The sequence below is a fragment of the Aplysia californica genome, unplaced genomic scaffold, assembly GCF_000002075.1.
Source record: "Aplysia californica isolate F4 #8 unplaced genomic scaffold, AplCal3.0 scaffold00252, whole genome shotgun sequence".
NCBI lineage: Eukaryota > Metazoa > Mollusca > Gastropoda > Aplysiida > Aplysiidae > Aplysia > Aplysia californica.
The window spans coordinates 591,574-607,699 of NW_004797522.1; the positions used below are offsets into that span (position 1 = coordinate 591,574).

Genomic DNA, 16,126 nt, shown 5'->3' on the forward strand with positions numbered 1-16,126 from the left:
TACATTTCATAATCTATATTACTAGTAGTAAAGGCTATAGTGCATGCAGTCAACCAACTGCCAAAACACTAACTAACTGACAAGATGTTTTGCTGTCTATAGTTATTCAGAGGACATGCAAATTTCTTCCCATACCTTTGCATAAATTAAAAACCTTGATGATTTCAGCTGTGAAGTCATTGACGGGAGGAATTGTGGGAGCAAGAGTAGACGGAAATACACAAACCAAGGAACAATGTTCTCTCTCTCTCTCTCTCTCTCTCTGTATATATATATCTGACTTCCGATACACTTTACACAGCAAAACTGAACAAGAAGACAGCCTCATGCGACAGGAGAACCAAACACAAGTGCATTAAACCACTCACTCACTGCCAGGCCCTTAATCCCTTAAAGTCAGAAGAATACCAGGCATTTTGGAACCTACTTGAAAAATCACTGAGACCTTAATATTCACCACCCAGCAACCATTAACTTGCAAAAAAGCAATAAAACATCCTGCATTATAATGCAAAAGAAAATTTTAAGACATCATGAATAATTACTTTTGTATGATCTTTTCCCTTTTGCAAATGTGTCCAAATTTTAAGTTCAGCGTCACTAATCCCCACAAATTTCCACTAACCTCTTGTATTTACCACTGAACCCTCGACATAATTAGGGTCAGCATTACCATCATCTTCTTCAGCAAAAAGAAAAGTCTAGTTCCAACCAAGAACATCAGTTTAAAACTTTTTGAGTGTGAGGTTCTTTTGCCATCATGTCAAAATGTGTTTTGAGTTGGGGGGGGGGGGGGAGATGCAGTTATCAAGGGACGTAACTCAAACAATGCTCAATTAATCATGAAGGACAGCAGTTCCATACCCTCGAAGACCGACCCCAAAACACACCAGGTAATAGTAGTAAATAAAAAAAGGATACTCGAACGAGAGGGATTTCAGTTATGGAAGTCGCCCGTATATCAATTTTACCTGAAGCTTCTTGGATCTAGCAGCGAGTGAGTAAATGCCGACAGAGAAACTTTACACATTTTGGGTGCGGTTTGCCAAGAGGAAAGACAACAAAAAAGGGGGTACCATCACACTGACAATTCACACAAGTACGTACTATTATGATAGATACAAAGTAAACAGCACCATCTTAATCTCAAACAAAGTCAAAATTCTTTCTTCTGATAACTTCTCTCCATGTTGCAAAGTCAATGTTTTAGCCTTGAGAACAATATAACATCATTGAAATGCAACATATCATATGTGTGTGTTTCAACTCAGAATGCAAAAAGTAAAAGGCCCGATAATCAATATAATTTTTCATCTACCCAGATAAAAATTAAAGTCATTTGTCATCAAGATGGAAATGAAACAGGACAACAATATACATATATATGAGAATGATGTGCATAGAAATTCTACACTACAAATCTTTGTTGTCACTCTAAGAAGTGTAAGTAAAATGCACGCCTGATGCAGGATTCATACGACATTAACAACAGCATTAATACACAACTAGCTACTACAAATATTTGAAAACACTGCATTGCTTATGAACCATTCCTGTACTTACTATTTGATCTGACAAAGTTAAATGTCAACAGGGTGGAAATCTTTTTAAATTGTCATGTTGCATTTGCAAAAATGCAGCCCCACAGAGTTCACTTATAATTCACAATATTATCAATATCATCAACAACCCCCTGTAATTTGAGGCATAGACATTATGCCCAAGCATTTCCAGCCGTTGGAAACTCACGATACCAAAGTAGACTACAAAGAGAGGCATCAAATGATATGCGTGTTGTAAAAACTCCTACCCGACTACTCCTCTACAGTATTATACAAACAACAGAGCGGACCCAAACGCTATAAACAAGAAATTGCTGAATGTAAGAACTATGAGTTGACTTCATGTATCCTCGTGTGCTCCACTAACTGCCGATGATCTTCAAAATTTTCCCCACAGAAACAGGCCCACTTCATGAGCGAGCTGCCACCCTTTCCATCATCATTATTGGACGGCAGGCAGTGACTATCATGTTGTTGTTGTTGTTGTTGGTGTTGATGAGGTGGCTGCTGCTGCTGCTGTTCTGTGTGGTGAAGGTGCATCTGCTGCTGATTGGGCAGCAGGTGTTGCTGATGCTGCTGTAGTTGTTGCTGTTGCTGCTGCTGCTGCTGTTGTTGTTGATCCTCTTGCGCCTTTGATGCCTCCAGTTGCTGCTGCTGCTGCTGGTTCTGTGTACCGGTCCCTTCTTGCTCGGAAGATGATGAAAATATTTGTGGATACTCACCCAGTTGTCCCGAACCACCCTCTTCCCCAAGCTCCAAATCTAACGGGGCGGCCGACAGTTTTTCTAATTTCTCCTCATGACATTTGCGGATGTGCCTCTTGAGATTGTCGGCCCGCGTGAACCACGCTCCGCAGAAACACTGATGCCGCTTCACCTTTCTTCTGCCACTTGCTGTGATTATTGTATTGCTGCCATCTGCTGATGTGTTGTTGTTGTTGCTGGTATTGTTATTGTTGTTGTTAGCTGTAATAAAAACATACACAGAAATAAGTTACCCGCAGAACCAAACATTTTCTAAAGACACACAAATCGCTGTGAAACTTCGACTCTTCCCTCCTCTGAAAGCCAAACTAAAAGACCTCCAGCTGCAAGTTTTTCCTCCCATTCCTACCACAGACAATATCCCACACTGCAGCAAACAACAAATGTCGAAGACCTCCACCATTTTCAACATGGCATTGGGCCAAAAGGCACACACTCAAAACTAACTGGATTAACAAAAATAACAAACCCCCTGAGAAATAAAACCCTGCATTACCATCACCGCAAACACCTCCTTGCCATGCAGAACTTGGACTTGTCCCACAACATCCCAGCATAGTCCCTGCAAGCAAAATACTCATGAGCCCACAGTGGCTTGGGTTCTACAGCCCAGCCCTCAATAGCATGCTGGATGCTCTGCGACTAAGTGCAATGAACTTGACATAGTTCAAGGATGATGGAGCTAATCTGCCAAAACTAGAGCTATCCTCCTATGTAGTCAAAGCAACAAATAAATCAAAGTTTACTATATAAAAAGTCTGTGATTAGAAATTAATTCAACAGGGGTACAGCAATAAAGAAATAAAGATAATCAAAAAGTGTGAGCGAGGGTGAATGTGAGGTAGATTGAGAGGAAAACGGACAGGAAAATACAGACTATGGTGCCGAAAACATTTGAAAATTGAAATCACTCTTAAATATAAAGGATCCCTGAACTAACTAACAGAACAGTTTTTTCTTGCCAATCTATGAATGAGCTTTGAAAAAACCCAGTTACACCAATAAAATCATCATCAAGTCATGGACAAATATCAACTTTAGGTCACCTCCCGATGAACATGCTGCAGACAGCAAGGAAATGAGCATGAGAAAAGTAGTCTCTCGGTGCTGTTATTAATATCGAAACAAAACGAAATTCAGGAGGTGAATGATGCGACCATCTGCAAATGAATGTTACATGATCTCTCTACCTGAAATAAGGAGAATTATTACACACTGTAAGTACGACAACTCAAGTTTGAACAAACTCAAAATATCCAAAACAGACTGGAAACAAAGATGTTTCAGAAATGTTTTATAAGTTCAAAATAAGCTAAAAACGTAAAGTTGCAGAGAGAAGCCCATTGGCAGGATAATTTAAAGGTCATCTGGTTGTGGGTTAAAAGTAAGACATAGACAGAAACCCCAGAAGCAGAAAGTTTCAACCACAGTCGTGAGAACATGTCAACATGATGCAACCTATGCTTCCTCACCTGTTCCAGAGAACTGTTCATTCCCCTCTACGCTCTGATTCCCGACTTCCTCTGCGTTGACCTTAGCCTCTGAAATACTCTGATCCAAAGGGGCATCCAACGTGAAATTGGAGCGAATGTTGTTGAGGGGAGTGCTCGTGGACACAACTGGTAAATTCTCTGCAAACTGTGAAGCTCCTGGACTGTAAGGTGTGCCGTGCCTTCGAATTTGACTGAATGGAGGGAGTGGAGACGATGACTGTGCATGTGCAGCGTCATTATCCGGGGTCAACTCCATCTTTATGCCAGCATTCGATGTATTGTTTATTCCAGGAAACACAGGGTGGCCGTCAATGGACTTTGCTGGGTCCATGAGTCCATAATTGTTCTGAGCTCCTTCAAAGCCCTGGTGCTCCATTTTCTGTCTTTTCCTCTGATGGTGGGAATCTATAAGCCCTGTTTGATGCGATCTCGAGGTGTCCTGAACACGATTAGACCCTAGGGGAGCTTGTGGAAGGCGATTGTTCGCAGCATGGGCATGTTCAAACTGAGGAGACATTCTTATGGAAGCCTTTTTGTTGTGGTTGGAATCTCTCCGGACATTGCGGAAGATCTGATGAGGAGTTGGGAAATTTTCCCTCTCAGAAGGAGTGGCAGTACTGAAAGGAAAAATAGAATTATTACTCGAGAGTTAGGATCGCATTAAGAAAAAAAAGAAAGATAGAGGTATATATACTTTTAAAGTTTAGTTTTAGTGCGAGTTTTATGGCGTTTGAATCACAAATCGGTCATATAAGTGCTAAAAGATACTTTACATATTTGAATGCAGATTTCAAAGGTACGGTCAGTGAACAAATAAATCACCATGATGTACATTGCGACAGATCAAGCTATAATCCAATCCCAAGTACTGCCTACTTTGTGTAAATACTGCAACTACAGAGGGAACTGGATTTATCCACTTTCAGTTTCATTGCGACTGTCCTTCTGCTGTCATTGAAACATCCCATTCTTGAATTAAGAGATCAAATTCGCAGAAAGGGAAATGGCGGAATCTCTTGTAACTTATAAAACATCCTAAATTATTGCCATTTAGAGGAAAGTGAATGAATATAAACATGCTATGTGGATATGAAAGGAATTTTAGAGAACATTTTTTGTGTGAATTGCGAAACTTTTTTTTGGTGAATATTAAATTTCAGTTTCTATAGAAATTGCTGTATTTCAAAATTGCCATTTCAAACATTCGTTGTTTCAGCTCATGGACAGTCTATCAAAAAATATCATCTAGCTTGAAAATTATCATAAATGTTTTGCAACATTTTTTAAACTTTTGGCAATGTTTATCTGCCCTTCCATCACAGATCACACATACTTGTACACATTGACTGATCTATGCAATAAAAAGCATTTATGCTGTGCATTTCAATTTTCTAAAAACTGCTCAATGCCCATTACATTCATAAATGTAAAAATTAATGGACATAAATGTACGTAAAACATAATGTCATATATATATATGTACATGTATAAAAAAAATGTATAGTTCTCGTAGATCTAACTTTAACAGTTTTTCGGCCATCAAACCGTATAAGTTTTCCAATTCTGATCAAATCATTGCAGTCACACTGTCAATTTTCTAAACCTGAAAATAAGAGATACTGTTGCTGAGTTGGCTAACTTGTGAGGACACATAGATATACCATATCATTATCCAACTGGACCCCTAGACTTTTAAAGACTTCTTTCGGAAAATCTATCGTGAATGTTAGAGCATGGGTCTAGCTAGCTCTTGTTGCTCAGAGTTCAAACAAAAGGCCACAGACTCACCTGTTATAGAGAGAGAACAGATACTCCAGTAAATTGTTTGCATCCAGACAGGTGTCATTCATTGTGGACTCAAATCGTTGGAAGATATCTCGTCTGACCAAAATAGCCCCAAGGAGTTGCTCAGGGTTGGTAGGCATAGTGCTCGCCTTGGAAGAGAGAGAGAAACAAGGACACTGAAATAATGACCTTTTATCTACTTACTCAATGGAAATAAAGTAGCATTAGTTTGATTATGAACAGATGTCATAAAAGGTTTCGAATAAGCATTTCATCCTCGTCGCATGCAAAGGCTCCCAATGTAAAAATGTTTAATTTTACAGGTAGCCAGTTTATTGACTGACATCTTGACATAGCTGACAGTAGCTTGAAATGTCATCATGAGCTAGTTTTTGGGTTCACACTGTTTTGCAATAGATTTATACATGATACAAATTGTGCGAGCAAACATCTTTACTAATTTGTGATATGCACATTGGTATGTTGACATTGAGTGACAATATTTATCTAAATTCCTTTTGAGTGTTAAGGCATATCATATTCAGGAGAGCCTTCTCTTTAAAAAATACTGTCATCAAGATGTGAGCTAAGACCTGTCTAGTTCTAATTTAAAATTCTTCTGACTTGTGGGAATTTTTGTCTAAACTGTCAAATTTATTCCCATTGAGCCCAAAATAAAAACTGCTATTAATAAAATTTAAAATAAAATTAACAATTAATAAAATTTCAGTTTCACTTTGTACTGACTCTCATCTTTGCAATTAGAACAAAGTGCATTCAAAGTAGCACACATTAAAACAAGAAAAAAAAGTAGTGTTGGTACAAAAATAGAATGAAGCTGGCGATGTGGGTCTGGAGCTACAATTGCAGCACGTAACGGTTGTTTGCTTTCTTAAAGTTATGGCTTGTATGCTTATCTCAGAGTCAAATAGAAGCATATATTTTATCATTGAAATAACAAAGGTCATTTAATGATACAGAAAGTAAGGCAAGACAGGCAAGCAAACAAAATGACGGATAGTAGAGAAGTAGGGCATACAACAGGTGCTCTTGGACACCACCTGCAAAAATTAAAGCACACCATGCCTCTGCTGAAACATGTTAGGAAAAAATATAGTAAAATTGAGGTCTTGCATTAAAACCTCTGAAGTGGCATTGTGAGGGAAGTGCCGTCTCAATAGTCACCTTCTAATAACAATTCTGATTAGGGAGCTACACTTTTCTGCAATTTCCTTGCAAAGAACTTCACCGTCTTCACTCTTGGAAAGTATCTAAACAGACAGAACTACAATCTAGAATCTCATCACCGCAAACACCACCCATATCTTTGTGATTGAATCACCATCTCATTTTCCCCTTGAACATTACAGAGAATTTATTCCCTTACATCCACCCCCAACAAACTCACACAAACATCAACAATTCAAAATAAATCTGGGCCTCTAGGTTACAAGGCACATAAATAAAAAGCAGTGGATTCCTTACAGTTTTCTGCATCCCTTGAACCGCAGCTGGTGTCCAGCAAAGGCCAAGCATCCTGCAGCCCAGCAGAGGGAATCAATGAGTTGAATAATTGGTGAGATGAAATGTAGCTGTTTCACTCTGTTGCCCACTAAATTTATGTCCACAAAAAATATAATATAAAACTGCTTAGATTTTCCCCTTGTCCGAAGATTCAAGTTGTGGAGCATGAAGTTTGAAGCTCATGGTATGATGTTGGCCTCTACTTATTGAGGAATCTGAGGAAGTACATGTACAACAAAGCTTAGCAAGTTATAATCAATACACACGAGATCACGTCATACAATAAGGATACTCTTTCTAAGAGTAACACTGACAGGCTCATGACAGAAACATTTTGCAATACCTGAAGATTTTTAACTTTACAACCAATCAGTAAACATTGAAAAGAATTTAACAAAATTATAACTGATCTTTCACACAGGAATACATTCACAAAGTAACAATCAAATTTTTTTAAAGACTACTATGACTATTATCTTTGGCATTTTCATCACAACACCTCTTTCTCTTTAAAAGATAAACGTTATTACATTCTCAATTAACTGCAATTAACTGCTGCAAATGACAGACAATTGTCCCGAAAACTGCAAAGTTAATACTAAAGCAGAAAAAAACTACAGGGGGCTTGCCGGTCGGGACGCGGGGACTGATTTTCACTCACTCTGAGCATTTTTTACTTTTGGTATTTTCTGATCCCTCATTCAGTCTTGATTATATCGATACTAGTCGTTGAGTGATTAACATTTTAACAGAATTCAATTTTACTGGGTTCTACTTTGTGTACTAACATTTCCGATGTTAAACTTTTCTCAAAACACAATTTTTTCACCACTTTTTTTGCTTGCATGCAGGTTTTTTCCCACACTATTTTTTTGTATTTTTCAACCTACAGATTTGAAATTTGACATGTAGTGAGAGAACTGGTTTGTACTTGTAGTGGCTGGTTAGTTTTTTACATTTTGCTGTAGAATTTTATTTTACAAATTTTTTTCAGGTAAAAAAAAAATTTGTTAAGATCATATTCCATACCCCCAACTTTGAGAACAATGTTGAATACTTTCTAAGTATAGTATCAAAAATCAAAATAGCCAGCTGCAAGTACCTATTTATTTGAGACACTTAACAAGTTACAGAATCTTAAAACTGTAGACATGGAGAAGGAGAAAAAATGCCTCCTATTTTCTATTCAATTTTCTGGATGGCCGCAGATTCCATGGCAACGGCTTACGGAACTGGGTGTGTCAAAAGTTGAAAATGAATCTTTTGTCTCCTACTTACAGCCTGAGACTGAGACAAAAGTTGTTTCAGTTTGTCTCTATTAGAAATGTTGTCCCGTAAGTATCACGCCCCCTTAAGCTTATTGTGTTCATACTATGAACTCTTCCTTTTAACCCCTTCATTGCCAGGTGGTGTTCCTTCCCACTGTTAGCTAAGCTCTTTAGCCAGGACAGCAGTCTCAGTGTCAATGGACTCGCTGTCTAAATTTAGCCGTGTGTCCATTTGGAACTTTCTGCGTTGTTTTGCAACGCGAAGCGTTGGTAGAGATTTATAAGGGAGCGTCGGTTGAGACGTTCATCCAATGAAATATGAGCATTTTGATCTAGTTAGACACTTGAGGAACTCGAAAGGACATTCAGGAAATAGGACTTTCATATCTTTCAATGCAAACACCTTTTTTCGCTTTTCAAACTATTTAATTTTTACACAAAACGTTGTTTCCCGAGGCTTTGTGACCCCAGGCACGCTTACTGCTGCAAGTTTAAGGTCTACACTGGAAAGAAAAAAGCCTCTTCCAAGGGAGCAGTTTACGACACTATGATGAGGCTGCTGTCTCCCTTCCTGGGGTGTGGACATCGACTATACATCAATAATTTCTACACTGCGGACAGACTTTCTTACCAACAAGACAGCAGCATGCGCCACTGTCAGGCTCAACAGGAAGGTCTGTCGAAGGAGATGGCTGGGAAGAAGGTGTTGAAGAAGAAGGGAGAAGTAAAGCTATGACAACGAGAGCATTGAATCATATCAAGTTCATGGATCGACGCGAGGATCAACATCTTGACATACATCCACTCTGGAAGTATGAGCAACACGGAACCGGCTGACAGATTGAGAGCCACCGGGGAGCAGATCATCAAGTCTGATGAGGTGAAGGACTACAACAGGTTTATGGGAGCTGTTGACAGGTCGTATCAGATGGTCCAATACAACTCTTTTAAGCGGAAGACGCTGAAGTGGTGAAGGAAGGTTTTATTCCATTTCTTTATGTTAGCAGAGCTCAACGCCTACCTGCTGTACAAGGAGTCGACTGCACAGCCCATCAGTCCCTGTATGTTCAGGCATGAGTTGGCCAAGGCGATGGCGAGACAGATTATCCCTTAAAAGCCTTCAAGACGCACTAGCCTCCACCCTGGAGATTCTTCACTGCATCATCTTACAGCCAGGCACTTCTCCAGCAGAGTCCCTTGTTGTGCTGGCACCTTAGAGCATCCAGGGAAAAAGGTCAGACCTGCCACTCGACTCTGCATTGTTTGCACCACCAACACTGGAAAGAGGAAAACCCTGGGTGACGGTCGGACCCCTGGGTGAGGAAGGAATCGATAGCTGAGTATGTCCACTGCAATGTAGGCCTCTGCCTCGTGCCATGCTTCGAGCTGTACCACTCACAGAAGGACTACAAGAGGGCCTACCACAGACTCCAGGGCACTGACGATTCAGCTGAGGCCTCCCCACGCAGTTTCTCTTCAGACTAGGCCAACTGTCCCTTTCAGGACAACGAACTGTCCTCTCTCTTTCTCCACTGCCCACAGACAAAATTGCACGCTTTTAGACCAACACTAACAGTAGTAATAGATCTAGAACATTTGTTCACGGCACAGAATTCTACAATCCTGTTATCACAGTGTAGAATTCTGTGGTTCAGGGTGAACACTTCACTGGTTGGCCTAGGCTATAACGGTGAACGTCCACCGGGTGAGAATAGCCAAAAGACTCGCCTGCGCTATATAGAGGTGGCCCATTTTTTAACTTCGTTTTCGTCAATTTGATCGTCCACACCGATAGACAGTATTCAGAAAGAGACAGAGAGAGAAGAGGGGAGGAGTAGATCTTGCGAGAACTTCCGCGCAAAACAAAATGGTGACCCGCGTAGTTTGAAAAGTGAATTAGCCATAGCATCTTTGTAGACGATCAAATTAGCTTACTTTTGTGCTATAGGGCCTATAGGCTAACGTAATTTTTTCTTTGCTTTTATCCATTTGATCATCCACACCAATAGAAAGTATTCCGAAATTAGGAAAAACAGGTCCTGTTACACACCGGGTGAGAATAGCCAACGGTGGCAAGTCTCACCCGGGGTGAGAGGTCGATCGTATTTTTATTCTCACCCCGGGTGAGGATAGTTCCTTCTATAAAGGTAGTGGCTATCCTCACCCGAGGTGAGAATAAGAATACAATCTACCTCTCACTCCGGGTGAGACTTGCCGGCGTTGGCTATTCTCACCCGGTGTGAAACAAGACCTGTTTTTCCTCATTTCAGAATACTGTCAATCCGTGAGGATGATCAAATTGATAAACGAAGTGTATACAGACCCGGTAACCGGGAACAAAGTCACGAAGTATACAGACCCAGTAGGGGAACTCTTTTGTGAGGTCGGAAAGTTTCAGCGCCCAGACCCGGTAGTGTGTGTGTGTGAGAGAGAGAGAGAGAGAGAGAGAGAGAGAGAGAGAGAGAGAGAGAGAGCAGGGGAAAGTGCTAGCAAAATATGACATGCCCCAGATAACATGAGGGAAACGAGAAAAAGATAGGTAGGGAGAAAGAAAGACAGAGACAAACAAAGAAAAAGAGAATGCGGAGCGATACAGAGAGAGAGAGAGAGAGAGAGAGAGAGAGAGAGAGTAGAGAGAGAGAGACTGCTCGATTGAAATTATGACACTGTTCTTTTCTTCAAATTGTGATTCCTCCAAGTCCAAAAAACGGAGGAAAAACGACCGTTCATCGAAAAGACATCCGCAATCTTCATTTAGGTCTAGAGATCTAGATCTAGATCTAATCTAGATCTAGGCTAACCTCGAAACTAGATCAATGATTTATGTCTGTCTATCTAGTCCTAGGCCATAGATCTAGATCTAGAAGAACCTAGGTCTAGGTCTAACCTGAGCCAAGAGGGCGCTGAAACTTTCCGAATTCACAAAAGAGTTCCCCTACCGGGTCTGTATACTTCGTGACTTAGTTCCCGGTTACCGGCAGGGTTGGGTTGATTTAAATCAGTTGATTTTTTTTATTTAAATCAACTTGATTTTTTAAATAAAAATCAGTGATTTAAATCACTTTTTTTAAAATTTATTTTTATTCAGTTTTTTAATATTTCAACATTCAGAATTCCTTTCCTTGGTTTCATAAAACAGATATAAGGTTTAGTAGACTAATATAATCATGCTTAAAAGTCTGCTTCCCCCCCCCCCCTTTCACTGTAAAATAATACAGTATTCAATTTACTTTTTTTTCCCATAATTGAAATCAGAGCTTGGTTGATTTAAATCAGTTGATTTTTTTATTTTAATCAACTTGATTTTGTGATTTAAATCACTTTTTTTTAAATGTATTCTGTTTTTACATATTTAAACATTCAGAATTCCTTTCCTTGGTTTTATTTAACAGATATAAGGTTTAGTAGACTAATAATATAATAATGCTTAAAAGTCTGCTTCCCCCCCCCCCCCCCCCTGTCACTGTAAAATAATACAGTATTCAATTTTCTTTCTTTTCATAATTGAAAACCAGGGTTGGGTTGATTTAAATCAAGTCGATTTAAATCAGTTGATTTTTTTTATTTATATCAACTTGATTTTTAAAATAAAACTCAGTGATTTAAATCACTTTTAAAAAATGTATTGTATTTACGTCTTTAAACATTCAGAATTCCTTTCCTTGGTTTTATAAAACAGATATAAGGTTTAGTTAGACTAATATAATCATGCTTACAAGTCTGCTTTCCCCCCTGTCACTGTAAGTAGTAAATTAATACAGTATTCAATTTACTTTTTTTTTTCATGATTGAAATTAGCATTTTCTTTTTCTTTTTAGACAAACACAAGCGCGCGCACACACACACACACACTGTAATAAAATACAAGTTTATCTATGCATAATTACCCCCTCCCCCCCTTTCCTTTTAGACTGACATTTTCTTCATTTTTTGTCTGTAGCCATAATTCACTGATAATAGCAGAAGGCTTTCTTTCGCAGTTGCTTTTATATTAATCATTAGTTAAAATAAAGACAATGCATTCTGCACTAAAAGAACATACTTTTAGCCACCAAAAATCCCAAACTGTGTCGACATTTTTTTTTAAATCAAAAAAATCAAAAAAATCCGATTTAAATCCAAAAAATCTGATTTAAATCCAAAAAATCGATTTTTTAAATGTTTATTTAAAAAATTTAAAAAATCACCAACCCTGGTTACCGGGTCTGTATACACTCCCATTGATAAAAGTCAAGAAAAAATTATGTTATTATCATAGCACAAAAGTAAGCTAATTTGACCATCTACAGAGATGCTATGGCTATTTCACTTTTCGAATCGAGCCGAACTACGCGGGTCACCATTTTGTTCTGCCCGGAAGCTCTCGCAAGATCTACTCCTCCCCTCTCTCTCTCTTTCTGAATACTGTCTATCGGTGTGGGCGATCAAATTGACCAAAACAAAGTTAAAAAATGATGTTAAAGCACAAAAATAAATTAATTTGGTCGTCTACAAAGATGCTACAACTATTAAACTTTTCGAATCGAGCCGAACTACTCGGGTCGCCACTTTGTTTTGCCTGGAAGTTCTCGCGCTACTCCTGAGTCCTCTCTCTCTCTAGTCTCTCTACTGCCCACAGACAAAATTGCATGCTTTTAGGCTAACAGTAGTAATGGAACGTTTGTTCACGGCACAGAATTCTACAATTCTGTTATCAGTGTAGAATTCTGTGATTCAGGGTGAACGCTACACTGGTTGGCCAAGGCTATAACAGTGAACGCACACTGGGTGAGAAAAAAGACTCGCCTGCATAGAGGTGGCCTTCTATAAGAAGAATGGCCACCTCTATTCTCACCCGGGATGAGAATAGTGCAGGCGAGTCTTTTGGCTATTCTCACCCGGTGCACGTTCACCGTTATAGCCGAGATCTAGGCCAACAAATTTTGCTTTCACCCTAAACCACAGAATTCTACACTGTGATAACAGAAAAATTGTAGAATTCTGTGCCTTGAACAAACGTTCCATTACAACTGTAGCCTACTAAAAGCGTACAATTTTGTCTGTGACTGTGGGCAGTGGAGAGAGAGAGAATAGACCTGCATGTGAGCCTCAACCAGATTGTCTGAAAATTTTGCGCAACCCCCCCCCCCCCCCCCAAAAAAAAAGCCTTTGTGGGTATCATAAGGAAGGACATCCGACTAACGAGCGACCACCCCAACAAACACAATAAAGAAGAGACCTAACCCTAACCCCACCCCCAAAAAGAACCTGCAACAGGCCTCATGTAAAAAGGCCAAAACAAGTCCTAAATGAAAAAAAAATTAACATTAAAAAACCACACTCCAAAACAAACAAGGAGCATATATAGATCTAGATCTAGATCTAGATCTATATGGCAATATGGCTTACATCTACATTGCTGTACGGTTTGATACAATAACACAATAGAATTGGAATATGAATCCTCCTTATAGATCTAGAATCTAGTAATCTAAATAAATCTAGATCTAGATCTTGTAGAACAAGTGGATAGGAATAGGATAGGCCTTGAACTAGAAATCCGCATCCGATTCCGAACAGAGGGACTCAGCTGAGTCTAGATTCTAGATCTAAATAAATAAATAATTCACGCACCTGATGAAATGCTTATTTTTACCAACATTAATATTACAGCACAACCTATGATAGGGTTTGACACAATAGAATTGGAACATGAATCCTCCATTGAGGTCTATAATGATCTATATAAATCTAGATCTAGATCCTATTAGAACAAGAGAGTCGGACTTGAATAAATCCACACGATCTGAACAATTAAATTAGTCAACAAACGAAATTCAAAATGGCCGCTCGAGCACGAAACTGAAAGTAGATAATTTAGGTTGTCGTCCTTTTTCGTATTCGCATTTCTACTCAGGTTCCGACAATTATGTCGGAAACGCCGACGTCAGCAATCGGCGGTGCGCGCGTCGGCGGTCGGCACGAAAACGAAAGTGCCGACAAAGCCGACGGGAGAAAAAGGGGTCGCTGGCAGTCGGCCAAGCCTCGCACTACGCACATTGACTGATACAGGCGGGCCTAGCGATAGCATCGGCCGGTTCGCGGGTCGGGTCGGGTCGCGATTGTCGGATTTCAGACGATTGTCGGCAAACATGCAGGTCTAAGAGAAAGAGAGAGAGAGAGAGGAGTAGCGCGAGAACTTCCGGTCAAAACAAAATGGCGACCCGCGTTGTTCGGCTCGATTCGAAAAGTTAAATAGCCGTAGCATCATTGTAGACAACCAAATTAATTTACTTTTGTGTTTTAACATCATTTTTTAACTTTGTTTTGGTCAATTTGATCGTCCACACCGATAGACAGTATTCAGAAAGAGACAGAGAGAGAGAGAGAGAGAGAGAGGGGAGGAGTAGATCTTAGGAGAACTTCCGGGCAAAACAAAATGGCGACCCGCGTAGTTCGGCTCGATTCGAACAGTGAAATAGCCATAGCATCTTTGTCAATTTGAAGACGATCAAATTAGCTTACTTTTGTGCTATAACGTAATTTTTTCTTGGCTTTTATCAATTTGATCATCCACACTGATAGACAGTATTCCAAAATGAGGAAAAGCAGGTCTTGTTTCGCACCGGGTGAGAATAGCTTACGCTGGCAAGTCTCACCCGGGGTGAGAGGTAGATCGTTTTTCTATTCATTCTCACCCCGGATGAGAATAGAAGCCACTTCCAAGAAGAATTGGCCTATTTCCAGTCTATGATCTACAATACATTATTCAAAAAGGTATAAACAGTTGTCTGTTTTGCAGCCACGACTGTACCGCGCCATTGCGTCGTTGTGTCTGTAGTTAGATCTCTTGAGTCAACTTGAGAATCTAGTGTTGACCGTGTTGTGAAGTGCAGACAGCATTGTTGTGAAGTCGAGTAATGCCTACACCAACACGAACTTCCAACACACGATTGCATTTTTCGCAAAAATGCTAATAAGACGTACATAATTATGAAGGAAAATTTGTACAGTTTACCTCTTTTAATCTTTAGCGAAGTACCCAACTCTCAAATTCTCGAAGGAAAAGGTAAATGTGAAAATTTACAATCACATTGTTTTGAATGTGGCTTGCCTGGCTTTGCTCGCACAGACCGGAAGTAAGTCTTCATGGGAGGAAATGGTTGAAAAAAAAATTCGCTTGTTGATAGGATAACTCCGTACAAAGGTGGCATGCGCTAACATACCAAAGGCCGTTTCACATCCGAAATTCAAAGAATTTTTTAAGTTCAGTTCAGGAACCAAAACCAACGTCTCCGTTATTGTACCTTGGACTGTGTTAACAACATAATAAGCCCTAGAACAAAGCAATTTGAAGCAAACAATACATTGGAACACCTACATGCATAGTATAGTTTAATTTTTTATTTATTGACAGCTCTTCACAACACATGTAGTATAATAAAGGGCTACTTCAATTTAACTATTTGTAGTGGTCATAAAGTAATATAATTATTCATCAAATCATGAACATTAGAATAGAATAAAAAAAATAATAACTCTTCTGCTGCTCCTGCTTTCTACTGTATATTATATCCACCCACGCTGGAGAATTTGTTAGAATCTCAACTTATTATTTTGAAAATTCATGTTCAGCAATTGTTTTAATTTTCTTAATCAAAATTTTCAATGGAACCACACAATATTATTCCTTTTCTCCGTTAAGGCTATTTTTCAAAATAATACATGAAATGTTTCATACGAATCCAAAG

General features: G+C 39.3%; 1 protein-coding gene across 1 annotated transcript; it reads right to left on the reverse strand.

The window, feature by feature from the left end:
* Window positions 1-1,140: 1,140 nt before the first annotated feature.
* LOC101861958 (alpha-protein kinase 1) lies at window positions 1,141-15,511 on the reverse strand. Its single transcript, XM_005100580.3, has 5 exons — window positions 15,394-15,511; window positions 7,090-7,343; window positions 5,608-5,753; window positions 3,799-4,436; window positions 1,141-2,527 (listed from the first exon to the last, which is right to left on the reverse strand). The coding sequence occupies exons 2-5, from the start codon at window positions 7,138-7,140 to the stop codon at window positions 1,890-1,892; spliced, it is 1,473 nt and encodes a 490-aa protein (XP_005100637.1). The 5' UTR covers window positions 7,141-7,343; window positions 15,394-15,511; the 3' UTR covers window positions 1,141-1,889.
* Between the last annotated feature and the right edge of the window lie 615 nt (window positions 15,512-16,126).

Coding starts and splice junctions, on each gene's coding strand:
- LOC101861958 (XM_005100580.3), bottom strand. CDS start 7,140: ATGCTTGGCCTTTGCTGGACACCAGCTGCGGTTCAAGGGATGCAGAAA. Junction 5,754..7,089: donor TTCAAGGGATGCAGAAAACT/GTAAGGAATCCA, acceptor CTCTCTTCCAAG/GCGAGCACTATGCCTACCAA. Junction 4,437..5,607: donor CTGTTCTCTCTCTATAACAG/GTGAGTCTGTGG, acceptor TTTTCCTTTCAG/TACTGCCACTCCTTCTGAGA.